This window comes from Heliangelus exortis, chromosome 1 (genome assembly GCF_036169615.1).
Source record: "Heliangelus exortis chromosome 1, bHelExo1.hap1, whole genome shotgun sequence".
Lineage (NCBI taxonomy): Eukaryota > Metazoa > Chordata > Aves > Apodiformes > Trochilidae > Heliangelus > Heliangelus exortis.
Genome location: NC_092422.1, coordinates 70,228,250 through 70,240,871, shown reverse-complemented (window position 1 = coordinate 70,240,871; position 12,622 = coordinate 70,228,250). Strand labels below are relative to the sequence as shown.

General features: G+C 36.2%; 1 protein-coding gene across 1 annotated transcript in view; it reads left to right on the top strand.

Moving 5' to 3' along the window:
- Nucleotides 1-12,622, top strand: part of PUDP (pseudouridine 5'-phosphatase) — a 64,853-nt gene that overhangs the window by 25,543 nt on the left and 26,688 nt on the right. Inside the window, exon 3 of the mRNA XM_071747734.1 lies at nucleotides 8,840-9,069. Within this exon, the coding sequence (XP_071603835.1) occupies nucleotides 8,840-9,069 (230 nt within the window). The remainder of the gene's footprint in view (nucleotides 1-8,839; nucleotides 9,070-12,622) is intronic.

Here is a 12,622-nt window from a genome sequence, read left to right as displayed (position 1 = left end):
AATGTTTGAAAAAGAGAATCAAGCAAGGCAGCACTTGTTTCCGGTCATGGCTAGGCACGTGGGTTTGTCAGCAATGATAATTGTTTTAATTCCAAAATCAGATAATAGACAAGTAGGTTAGTGGTGGTTAGTGATGGTTAAGGATGGTGTGGAAGTTGTGTGAATATCCAGTTCACAAAGCTGTTCTTTGCCCGACAAGCTGTATCACAGCTGTGCCACTTACTGTGCCCCAGTTCTGAGACATCAGTGGCTGAAGACAGAATTTTGACTATTTCAGTATGGCTGAACTGACTGACAAGCTTCAGTACATCAGGCTGTGGTCAAAATACAGATTTCATCTGTGAAGGGGATAAATCAATTTCTAACACGGAACTTTCCAGTTCCTACTAGAGAGATTTCACAGGTTTATTTTTAGTTCTGAAGAAATCTTAGGGAAGGCTGGTTTTGATTCATTGGAGGATGGAATTAATCCAAGACAATACTGACAAAATGACAGGACTGCCATTCGTGCTACTTTTCTAAATATTTCTGTCACAGTACAGACATTGTTATCTGCAAAAGTAAGTCTTTCTGTTTCTGCAAATGCAGTACTACCTTGTAGGGAAATGGATCATCAGAAGAATGACAAATGGAGAAGAAACCCACACATATGTACATTGATCTACACATGTATAGGTGTGCTTTTGCTTGGCGTAAACCCAGAATATACACAGAGCCAGAAAGAATCCAGAATATACACAGAACCAGAAAGAAACTAACAGGTAACACAGCTGCCAATAATTACTGTAAACATGTCAGGGTTTTGAAATGAATGCTATCCTTTCATAGCAACCTCTCTTTTTTTGGTATATGATCATCACTAAGCACATATCCTTAAGGATTGTGTGATTGTGTAAACCTTTCAGACATTTTCCATCCCTGCAGTGTTTTCATGATAACTGGGATTTCTTCTCTGTAGCTCCTGTTCAGCCAGTACAGAGTGTCATGTGCAAGCTATCTTCCAGTTCAAGTATGGTTGACTGTCTCTTGCATACTGTGTAGAGGTAATTTAGTTTGGTGTAATTTGGTTTAGTTTTAGTACCAGTGAAGCCAGTCAGAAAAGAGAAGAAAGAAAAACAGTTCAAGTTCCAACTTGATGATGTTCTGCCCTTAACAGTTAAACAGACTTCACACCATGTTATCTTCTCTTTTCTTTGCTGTTATTGTTTTTGTAGTAGAAAATACTTGTGAGTCCATGCTGGGTTCAGGGAGCCTGTAAACCGTAAAGATCAGCCAATTATCTGCAAACTCAGAATGATGCAGTCTTTTTGCCATATTTCAAACATTTGGCCTTTGTATTAAGTCCTAAAGGACGGCAACTCAAAAATGCTTTTATCAGATATTCAACAACACAGTTGACAGAGGTTCTGAATTTAGTACCAATGTTTTTTCCATAGCCATGTATGTGTCAGTATGTCCAGATCAAAATGAGATTATCAGTTTTGTGAACAGGGATTTTCTGCCACCAGGAGGATCTCTGGTACTTTTAGAGAGAAAGTATAAGAGAAAGGGGAATTCTTTATGAGAAGCCAATTACCTTCTAAAGTTGGGAATAGGTTGTTAGTTTCCACCTCCACTTTTGTATCTCTGTGAAAGGATAGCATACGATTGCAGGTTGCAGTTTTAAACAATGCCTCAGACCAAAAAAAGGAACAAGTGGATCTGAGAGTTGTTTTCATAATCTCATGAGATTCAGGAATGGAATGAAGTGAAATGGAATATGAAATAAGATTTCAGTAGGAAGGGGCATGCAGCAATCATCTAGTCCAACTGGCTGATCAACTCAGGCCTAACAAAATGTTAAAGTATTCATGACAATTCCACCAAGTGGTGGATAGTCCCATCTCTGTCAAACTTTCACCTTCACAGGAGCAATGCTGACTTCACTTATGGATGGAGAGGAAGTCAAGATGATGAATAGCACTGTGCTGATGGACTTGCAGCTGTTCTAGCACACCACACTACACAAAGAATATTTTTTAATCAGTCTGTGACTTTAGTTTGTGAACAGACAGCTGCTTCTTGTTCTGAGATTCTTTTAGTTTTTCTTTCTTGGATGCATTAAGGCTCTAGAGGCTGCTGAGTTTTTTACCATTTTTTTTTTTTCCTAATTTAAAGGATTATTGAATTGGCTAAAAATCTAATCAGATTGACTCTGAATGGTAATGTAAGTTTTACCTTGATTAAAGGGAGTGATGAAATCTTAAAGAGCTTTAAGTTTAGTGTGATATCACACTCAATGTAAGAACTGTAAATTACTTTGAAAAAGAGGAGCAGTCTTTTCATAGAGAAGCTATAGTTTAAGATTTAAGATTTCCATTTGTGCACAACCAGACATAAATCATCAAGACATGCATAATACATGTTCAGCATTAATTTAAACAATGGATGGAACACTTTGGTTTCCTTTAGTCTTTTTCTCAGCAGTAAATCTTTTCTTCCAAATACAGGCTGAACATTCTTGGACAGCTCATTTTGTGTAACATTAACCGCAAAATGAAGTGGTCTTGAATGTGGGTGTCTAAAGAGCCTTTAATTTTGTGCCCCAGAGGTCAGGTGTCCTCTGTTCTCATGCTGTTCATATGAGCAGAAAGCCAACTTTGTCTGCACAGTAGTGAATGAAGAGCAAATGCTGTGATAGGTGTATATGAACATCTTGAAGTGTTCAAAAAAAGAGTGTGAAGTTGTATTTGAGCTCATGATTTGTGTGCAAGCTGTGTGTAGAAAAAGGATGGTGGCAAGTATAGTTCTCCCAACAAAAAATTCAGTGCACTGTGCAAAAAGTTTGTTGATGAAGGCAGTGTTCTCTAAAAAGGTCTGTAGCCATGCTGTGTCTTCTGCAGAATATGCTTAGAGACAAGACTTAGCAAGTATAGTTGTATTAGCATGGGCTATATAGTGTAGATAAGCTCCAAAAGTATAGTAGAGAAAGAGAAACAAAATACATATACCAGAGAAGGAAAAGGGAAACAGGGTAATATACATAGTAGATTAGCAGTCTAGTCAAACGTAGCACAAAAAAGAGAAGCAAAAAGTTTTGGGGGATGAAAGGGAAGATTAAATAAATATATAATCTAAATATTCATGTGCCCCCCTTCCCCCTGGGCCCATGATAAGACTCAGTTAACACACATACAACAAAATATACGTAGCAGAAAATTTGTTTGCCCGTGATATACCAGGTTTTTTTCTCCATTAAAGAGAACTTGGTAGCATGTTTCAATACACCACTCTGTTTTGTAAGGAACCACATTTCTTTTAAAAAAGCTTAAGGAGAGATTTGTTCCTTTGGCTTATAATTACGGCTGACAATAAAATAAATGTGTCTGACTAATAGTACTCATGATTAAATTATCAAAGGAGAGTGGCCTGTATACCTTATTGAAGTCAGGAGAATGTGTATCTTTTCAACACTTAAAATTAATTGGATACTAAATTACATTTTGTGATTTAAAAATACAGACTAAAATAGAACAGCATAAGAGTTTAATTGGATAAATAATTGAATAGCCAGAATCCAGTGGGGGGAAGGGAGCATAAGTTAGTTAAATATGTCCTATATACAATAATGTCATAAATAAGTTGCTTTTCCTCAAGTGTTTACCTAGTCCCCAGAACTATGGCAAAGGTTACAAAGCATTTGTAGATAGCAGTGATGGTTTTACTATAATGATTTGAGGACTAGAGTGAGAGACAGTTTTAAATGAGAAGTAATGTCTTTTATTAAACTAATTGAACTGCAGAGAAGCTTTTGGGTATGCAAAGTAATCTTCATATCCATTTTAAAATACCCATTTGCTATTTTGGGCTTTTTTAAGACTTCACGTGTGTTTGCTTTGTAAAAAAGCAAGTATGGAGAGGAAGACACTAAAAGTTTTAAGTCTGTCGGAAGCTTTTATCATGTTTGTATGTGCAGTGTTTAGCTTTCTGTAACAATTTAGCTTGACCTTTCACTTGAATCTGAAAATGAGCAGACAGAATCTATTGAAAGTCCACAAAATAAGCTGATTTAATTAGCTACTTGCATTGGATGCTTGCATTTCATTGGTGTAAGGACTTAGCAGTATATATGATGTTTTGTTTTCTTTTTTTTTTCCATTATTTAATGTCTTGAACTAAAGGAAGCCTGCATTACACTAGTTTTCTGATTAGTAGATGTCCAACACTATAATTTTTTGAGTGAGGATAACACTCCTGTGGAAGAATATAAGGTATTAATGCATATGATTGCTCTTTTCTTGGTTTGCTCAAAATATTCTTAAATACATTGACACCATGGCTAAATTACAGAATCACAGTATCACCACAGTTGGAAAAGACCTCAGAGATCATCGCATCCAACTGTTAACATCCCCTCTGAATAAAATACATGTATCAATATCTGTATCACCCACTAGAGCATGTCCCAGAGTGCCTTATCTACACGGTTTTTCAATACTTCCAGAGAAGGTGACTACACGACTTACCTGGACAGCCCATTCCAATGCCTAACTACTCTTTCAATAAAGAAATTCTTCCTCATATCTAGTCTAAACTTCCCTAGGTGAAACTTCAGGCCATTTTCTCTAGTCCTGTCATTATTCACTTGAGACATGAGGCCAGCACCCACCTCAATACAACCTCCTTTCAGGTAGCTGTAGAGAGATAAAAAGTTTTCTCTCAGCCTCCTCTACTCCAAACTAAACATTCCCAATTCCCTCAGCTTCTCCTCATAGGTCTTATTCTCCAGAACCTGCACCAGCTTGGTTGCCCTTCTCTGAACTCACTCCAGCAGCCTAATGTCTGTCTTGTAGTGAGGGGCCCAGAACTGAACACAGTACATGAGGTGCAGCTTCACCAGTGCTGGGTACAGGGACACAATCACATCCCTTTTCCTGCTGGCCACACAATTCCTGATACAAGCGAGGGTGGCATTGGCCTTCTTGGGCACCTGGCCACACTGCTGCCTCATATTCAGCTGGGTATCAACCAGCACCTGCAGGTCCTTTTCTGCTTGACAGTTTTCCAGCCACTCCTCCCCAGGTCTGTAATGTTGCATGAGGTGTTGTGACCAAAGAGCAGGACCCAACACTTGGCCTTGTAAAACATCATTTAACAGACCTTGGCCCACTGGTCCACCCTGTCCAGGTCCCTTTGCAAAGCCCTCCTACCCTCAAGCAAATCAAAACTCCCATCCAACATGGTGTCATCTGCAAATTTACTAAGGAAGCCCTCAATCCCCTCATCTAGATCATTAATGAAGATGCTGAACAGGACCAGCCCCAAAACTGAGCCCTGTGGAACACCACTGGTGACTGCTCACCACCTGTATTTAACTCTGTTAAACTCTGGCTTGAACCTACGGCCTCAGCATTGCTCGGGTTTGCTGTATAAGTACCGTGCAATAACCAGCTGCACCACTCGAGCCTCACCCTAAGGGTGATGAGCTCTAGTGGTGCAACCAGGTTAGTGCGGTGCTGAGGCAAAGCTCCAGTGGCACAATCAGGTTAGCACGGTGCTCATAGAAGCAGTAAAAGCCAAGCACGCTGAGATTGTGAACTTCGAGTGTAAGCTGAGTCTGTGTTTGGAAGCTCACCTTTTATTGGCCCCCTAATCCTGCTCATGCGCAGTAGGGGCCTGCCCTAATCAGGCACAGGTGGGCTTAACACAAGCTCATGCCCACTACCTGGCAATTAGTGCCACCTGGTTGCCTCATTTCACTACACCTTTTTAAAATAAAAAATATTATATCTAATATATATATTTTTATGCATCACTTCCAGAACAAAAGTGATGATCCCTTCCTTTAAAATTCATCTGTGGTCTCAGAAGCAGTAATTCCTTTCTGTTGATTTAGTTAGTTTTTCTTTTCACAGTTATTAACTTCATTAACATTTGTGATTAATCAGGTTTTAGAGATGCTGACATTTAAAGTTGATCCTTCTTCTGTCAACTTCTGTAACTAATCTCAGCCTACAATTCTTTTCACCAATTTTTCTTACCTTTCGCTACAAGTAACAAGTCAGTGAGTTCACAGGGATTTTTGTCATGCTTTTTCATAGGCCATGAGTCTTTACTTGGTTGCTTTTGATGTAACTGAAGTCTTAATTTGATTTTAAAATCTATATAGCCATAGGGGTTATAATTATCAAGTATTTGCCAGAGGAAGTTTCTTTCATATCTTTAAAGCAGTTCCTCAGTTCTCCTGTTCATATTTTCTGTTAAAAAAAATATACTAAGAAAGATACTATCTTCCTAATAAAGAATTATATGATGAATTAGTACAATAATGGGGTCAGTAATTTGATGTGGTGGAAAAGTGTCTAGAGCTATAATGGTGGTAACTGATGCAAGCAAAAATGGATTTTGTTTATCTATAGCTTTTAGAAAGGAATTGCAAACTTGTAATGAAAATATAAAATGTGAAAATAAAATACTGTTACTGTCTTCAGCTTGTGTTATTCTAGCTGTTCTTCCATATGCAATTTAATTGTTTTTCCACACAACTGATTCTCACATTGTATTTTTGTATCTTGCTATGTTTACACATATGCAAATAATTTTTAAATGACATGTTTCTATTAAAGTGCATTTTCTGGAAAATGTAAATCTTTACTCTCTCTAAGGGGCAGCTCCTTTATAGCTCACTTGTAGTGAGGGAAACCAAGAAGAGGAAACACACACTCACATTTACACGCTGAAATCATGATGTGCTGGGGGAATATAGGAGAGAACTCTGAAGAAATAACCTTTCTGCAGCAGTGTTTTTCTGTAGCTGGTTACCTCCAGTAGCAATGTAGAATAAACATACCCTGTGAAAGATGAAAAGTTGTGATTCAGCATGAGATAAATTAGCTATTTGAAAAGAGCACAACTTTAGACACAACCAACCATATGCAAACTAAACCTATTCAAGGGCATAGGAGATAGGAAGATTACTAGTGTAATCTTTAGATTTCTTTATGTTACAAACACAATATGCTGACCTTGCTAAATATTGCATATTATTTTTTAAAAATTCCTTTGAAGCAATGTGTTGAAGTTTAAAAAAGAAATATTTAGGCTACTACTTTAAATTAAGAGATCTTAGTCCTTCAAGTAATTTAATGTAGACTTCACATATGTCGGACTGAGGATGTAATTTTAATCTGGAATAAAAATTTAAGCTCTAGTTAGCATCATATTTCAATGAGAGGACAGAATATCATCATTTGGGGAAAGTACACTTGCTTATTAGTGGTGTAACCATTTAAGAGGTGATAGGAAGGCTTTTAAATGATGCGTTTGCATTGGAGGAGGAATAATACTGTTATTTCTGTCCAGCTGGAATGTCACATCATGAAAATGGATGTGTTTATAGTTTAATATCTGTCTTCGAACACATCTATGGAATTGGAAATGTTAGTTATTCATTTGTTGATTGGATTCTGGAGAATAGAGAAGAAATCTCTGGAGCGATGCATTTACAGGTCATATTTCCAGATAGATGGGTTAATTAATGCACCTATAAACTAATCTACACGCTTCAAAAATACTAATTATAACTACTTAAAGTTGGGCATGTGACTATGCTTGGGAAAAATATATTGTAGATAAAATTGATGTTTATAAAATTGTGAAAATGGAGCAGAAAGGCTGGATCACATGAAAAATACAAATCAGGGTTGCTCTGTTTGCATAGGAAAGAACTAAATGGACATAAGCAGTAGGAATGTTCGGAGTGAAGAGGGACCAGTCATAAGTATGTCAGTGAATCAAAAGGAAATCAGATTACTCTTGTGTAGCCAGGCATGAAAATTAGGATAAGAATTCATGCAGTTGGAAGATGAAAACAAGGAGTTGTTCTCAAGCTGGCTGAGGGAGGCAGAGGTCAAATGGAAGCACATCTACCTGAAGCGAATACCTTTTGTGCAGCACACTGTGGATTCCTGCCAAGAAGCAGGCATTAAATGATTATGCAGATACAGAATATTTTTTCTTGTGGATTGGTAAAAGCCAAATGTCCACTCTCCTTCTCCATTAGGCACTGCTAATTGTTTTGTCTGGGAGAGGTGTCCAGCACTTAGCATGCTGTAGGGAAGGAGCATTCAAACCCCTGCAAAACTTCCACCAAAATATGTTTCCCTTTTCCACAGCCTGCTGTGGTTTTGGCTTTTGCTGCATTAACCTTTCCTAGAAGACTGGATTGGCATGAAGTTTCTACCCATTATGCTTGAACTGTTCATTACTCACAGCATCAATAGATAAAGCTCTGGTATTAACAACAGTGACTGACAGCTCCCCTCCTCTGCCCAGTGTTACTTGTTTTAATAATGGCAAAAGAGAGAAACCGAGCTGTCTTAGGGGCTGGTTTAAGCCAGTTGGATACCTGCTTCAAAAATTAAAACTATACCAATCAGGAAGAGAAGTATATTTCTTACAATTTAATTTAATTTTTTTTCCAGGAGCATAACTGTACATATATATACCTGTGTGCTTTTCTCCCACTTACAGAGAACTTGAAACAATAAATATATATATAATGTTGGGAACATTGCTTAATATGAAATTATGTACCTTTTTTTGGCATATTTTGAGAAAAGCATAATTTGATAACAGTACAAGTGTATATCTTGAGGAATGTGTCATGATTTTTATGCAGGAATATTTCAGATATAGCAAGAATTTTGTTAATTTTGCTTTATACTAGTAGAAATAGATTGTTTTAATAAGTAAGATAACACTGTTGAAATTATGCCAAATATATTTTAAGTAGGTATAAATATGAATACATTGCCTACATTTATATACATATAATAAAATTTATATCTTTTTCTTCCAGGGGTTGATAAGTTGATCCGTCATTTACATAAACACAACATACCCATAGCTGTTGCCACCAGTTCAGCTGAAGCAACATTTCATATGAAAACATCCAGACACAAAGCCTTTTTTGGTCTTTTTCATCATATTGTCTTGGGAGATGACCCCGAGGTCAAGTGTGGCAAGCCAAAGCCTGATGCATTTCTAGTTTGTGCAAAGAGGTTTCACCCTCCTCCACCTCCAGAGAAGGTAAGAAATGAAAAGAGCAAATTAACCAAAAAGTTAAGAATGTACCATTCAGGCTATATTTGGATTGTTTTTTAACAGAGTAAATACATAGATTAAGATTTAATGTAATCATTTTAAAAAAAAGCATCCTTTGCTTTCAAAGGTGTTTATGCTGTTGAAGCAAGAGATTGGTGGAAAACATAATTTCACCCCTCTGTGTATTGTGTCTGTAATGCAGGTTTCTCTGATTTACTACATGGTAATGTGCTGTAATAGGGCAGTCTAATTATTTTCCACTCTGTGCATAAATCTGCAAGCTTAACTTCACTACTCAAAGTTTGGAAACAGTTCTTTGAACATAGATCAGTTTGTTTTTTTACATTAGTGGCTGATTTACCTCTTAAGTGTCTAAACATTAAAGATGCTTCTTTGTAAAGAGGACATATTTTTCTTAAGCTTTCTTTTCCCTCCTGCATTCTGAATCTCTGAGGTCATAATTCTTGTAATCTGTTGTAAAACCAATCGCTGAGCAATCTTTCTCAAATAGTAGAGGTGTGTAGTTTCTCTCTCATAAATAACTTTCCAAAGTTCATTATGAAACAGGAATCTGCAGGGAGAATGTTTGAAAAGTAGAATTAGAGTTTGCTAAAATAATGTCTTCCCTTTAAATTAAATTGCCTTTCTCCTTAAAATATATTTCTCACTTCTTGTCTATTCTGAGCAGAACTTAAGTTCTGAATTTTGGGAGTTTTATCACTACAGAAAAATGCATTGCATACTATTTTTTTAAAGCAAAAACTTTAGGTGGATTAGACTGTGGTTACTGTTTTTTTCAGTGGGATTATTGAGGAAAAAATGCTTAAACAAGTATTTAAGGAATGATTAGCTAAATTCTTCAGCCTTTCATACTTCAAATTTTCACCCAGAGTCTTAAGTGGTAGTCTTGTTGCCTGGGAGAACAAAGTGGAGCAAGTTTGATGCAATGTGGCATTCTATTAATAGTGCTAACCAAGGTTACTTTGGTGGGTTTTGGTGTTTTCTTCTTCCTATTGCAAGTTCTCTTTACATTTTGTGTATGTGCACAACTTCGTTTGATAACTTGAACATCCAGAACAGATAATGCCAAATGTACTTAATCCTGTTCATGTAGATGGTATTTGTATGGACATATTAGGTACTTGGGTGAGTAGGACTTGTATGTAAGTTATTTTCCAAGTGTTGAAGAATCTGATCAGCAAAGATGTAAATCTTACCTTTAAGTCAAGTAGTTACGAATTTTGAACATGTTAATGCTCATTTGAGATCAAATATTGGGATGCAGCCCAGTGCTTTGGATGAAGTAAGAAAGGAATTGAAAAATGTTGCTTTCATATAAAATTCTATCTTGCTTAACTAGGGAAGAAAAAAATAGGGCATGTTCCTGTAATATTTTATGGTGTGTTTGTGGAATGGGAAGAGAGGTATGTAATGCATGCTTTTCTATTGGATAGAGGTGTGGCTGTAAGCAGTTATGTAATTCTGAAAGTCAAAGAGCAGAAAGTATTGAGAATTTATATAATGCTGGGGTGTAAGTGGTACTCTATCTAAACAAGAGATAAGGATATTGAATGCCAGCTGTGTTAATGAAAAATTAAACTATTACATAATGTGAGGAGACTAATAGTATATCCAGAGGGACAGCTTTGCCAAAACTCAGTTTATTTGGCTTTATTTCAAAGAAGGCAAAAAGTGGTAATGATTTAAAAGGACAAAAACATTTTAAAAGAACCAACAACGACAAACAAAAAAGCAGTGAGACTACTGTAGGTTTTTTCGTTTATTCACCAGTTAGTAATCTAAGCTGTGCTAACACTGAAAAAGTATTTGAAGATAATAGTAGCATCTATATTACAGTTAATAATTTTAAACTTTGAAAATATGTTTAGCGCTCTTTTAGGGTATTCATGGTAGTTCTATACAGTTATTTTCTTTAACCTTTCTTTGAAGATCGTAACTGTTTGAACTCTTTCTTTTCCTTCACATGACATTTAAGATCTTTCAGAATTCTGTTAGTGCAGATAAATCAGCTGATTTTTTTTTAAATCATATCTACAAGAGTAACATACATTGAAGTGTCCTATGTACGGGTGTCATTAAAAATATGTCAATTATTTATATGTGAGAGATTTTTGTCGTTTTGCCTACAGTTATTCCATGAAATAAAGGACCTTATTAGTAGTGTAATTAAAAATACCCAAATATTTATATCCATTATTTAAGAAAAGGAAAAGATTGTAGTAGTACAAATGGTCATAATTCTCTAACAAAGAATCAGTCTATTCTAATAAAAAATTTCCAAGTAATGTAAATCATTGCCATAATTTAAAACTATTGCTTTGCAGTTTCTTCAATTTCTAATTAATTAATTCATCCCATAGTTACAAATAATCTCTGTATCAAATCTAGTGAGAGTGTATTAAAATTTTTCAGACTGATTAAATGGCATTAGGATTTATAAGTCTCGGTGGAATTTTATGTCATAGGAAAGAGTAGTTCAAAGAGAAATTTTCAGGGACTGTTTTGCTACAAAAGATGTGTTGATTCAGAACATTATAGACCATTTTGTAATTTTAGTCGGTATTATACAAGGAAAAGAGAGGGTGAAGAATGTTGATTTAGCACGTAGCACATAATGTGACCATTATTATTGTGAGCTTGTGTAAAAAGGATGCCCAAACCTTTTTTTTCTTATCCACCCCATTCTTTTATTTCTTCTTTTTTCCCCCCCTTCAGCTACACTACTTTTATTGTATTCATTTAAAGTATGTATTTTACTTACTATGGTTTTCAGATAAGCAGTTATTTTATTAGTGATGTTTCTGTTATTTCTTATGTATAGGAGGCTGAATATATTTGGAGTACTTTAAATACAGTACAGAAATTACAGAGGCATGAACAACAATTCCAGGTGGTGTTCTGAGCTGTAAATTGGAATCCCTGCTGTTGAAATCATGTATTTTAGTCATCATAAATCTCACCTTTTTCCATTTTATGAATAAATTGACTTACAGTCTTTCCTTAATGTTTACAATTCACAAATCAGACATTTTATTTTAGAAATAACAAAAGCATTAAATGTAAAAGTGCATTGATATTTTTCAGCTTTGTTCCAACCTACATCAGCTGTTGTCTCTTCAACTCTAATCTGTCCTTTGAATAGGCCTCTATTACCAATTTCTGATCAGCAGAACACTCGTCTGAACAGCTCGTATAAACTATTCTAACTTAACTCACCCATGCTCTGCTGCCTTATCTTCTTGGGCTCACCATTTTTCCACTTACTTTAGCATATTGCTAGATACTGTCTTCTTCCAGTAGTACAGCCTGTGATTGTAATGGTTATAGTACACCTGATTTGTAAAGCATTAAGCTGCAGTCAGTGGGACAGGTGAAAAAGAGGCTGTAGCATATTCAGTGTTGTTCATGTATGCTGTGGTGTGTGCAGAAGTGGATACAGCACATGCCAGTAGCTGCTCAGTGTGTGCAGAGGGATCAGTGTTGCACAGGGTTCTTTCTAGCTGCCAGTGAGTTTTGA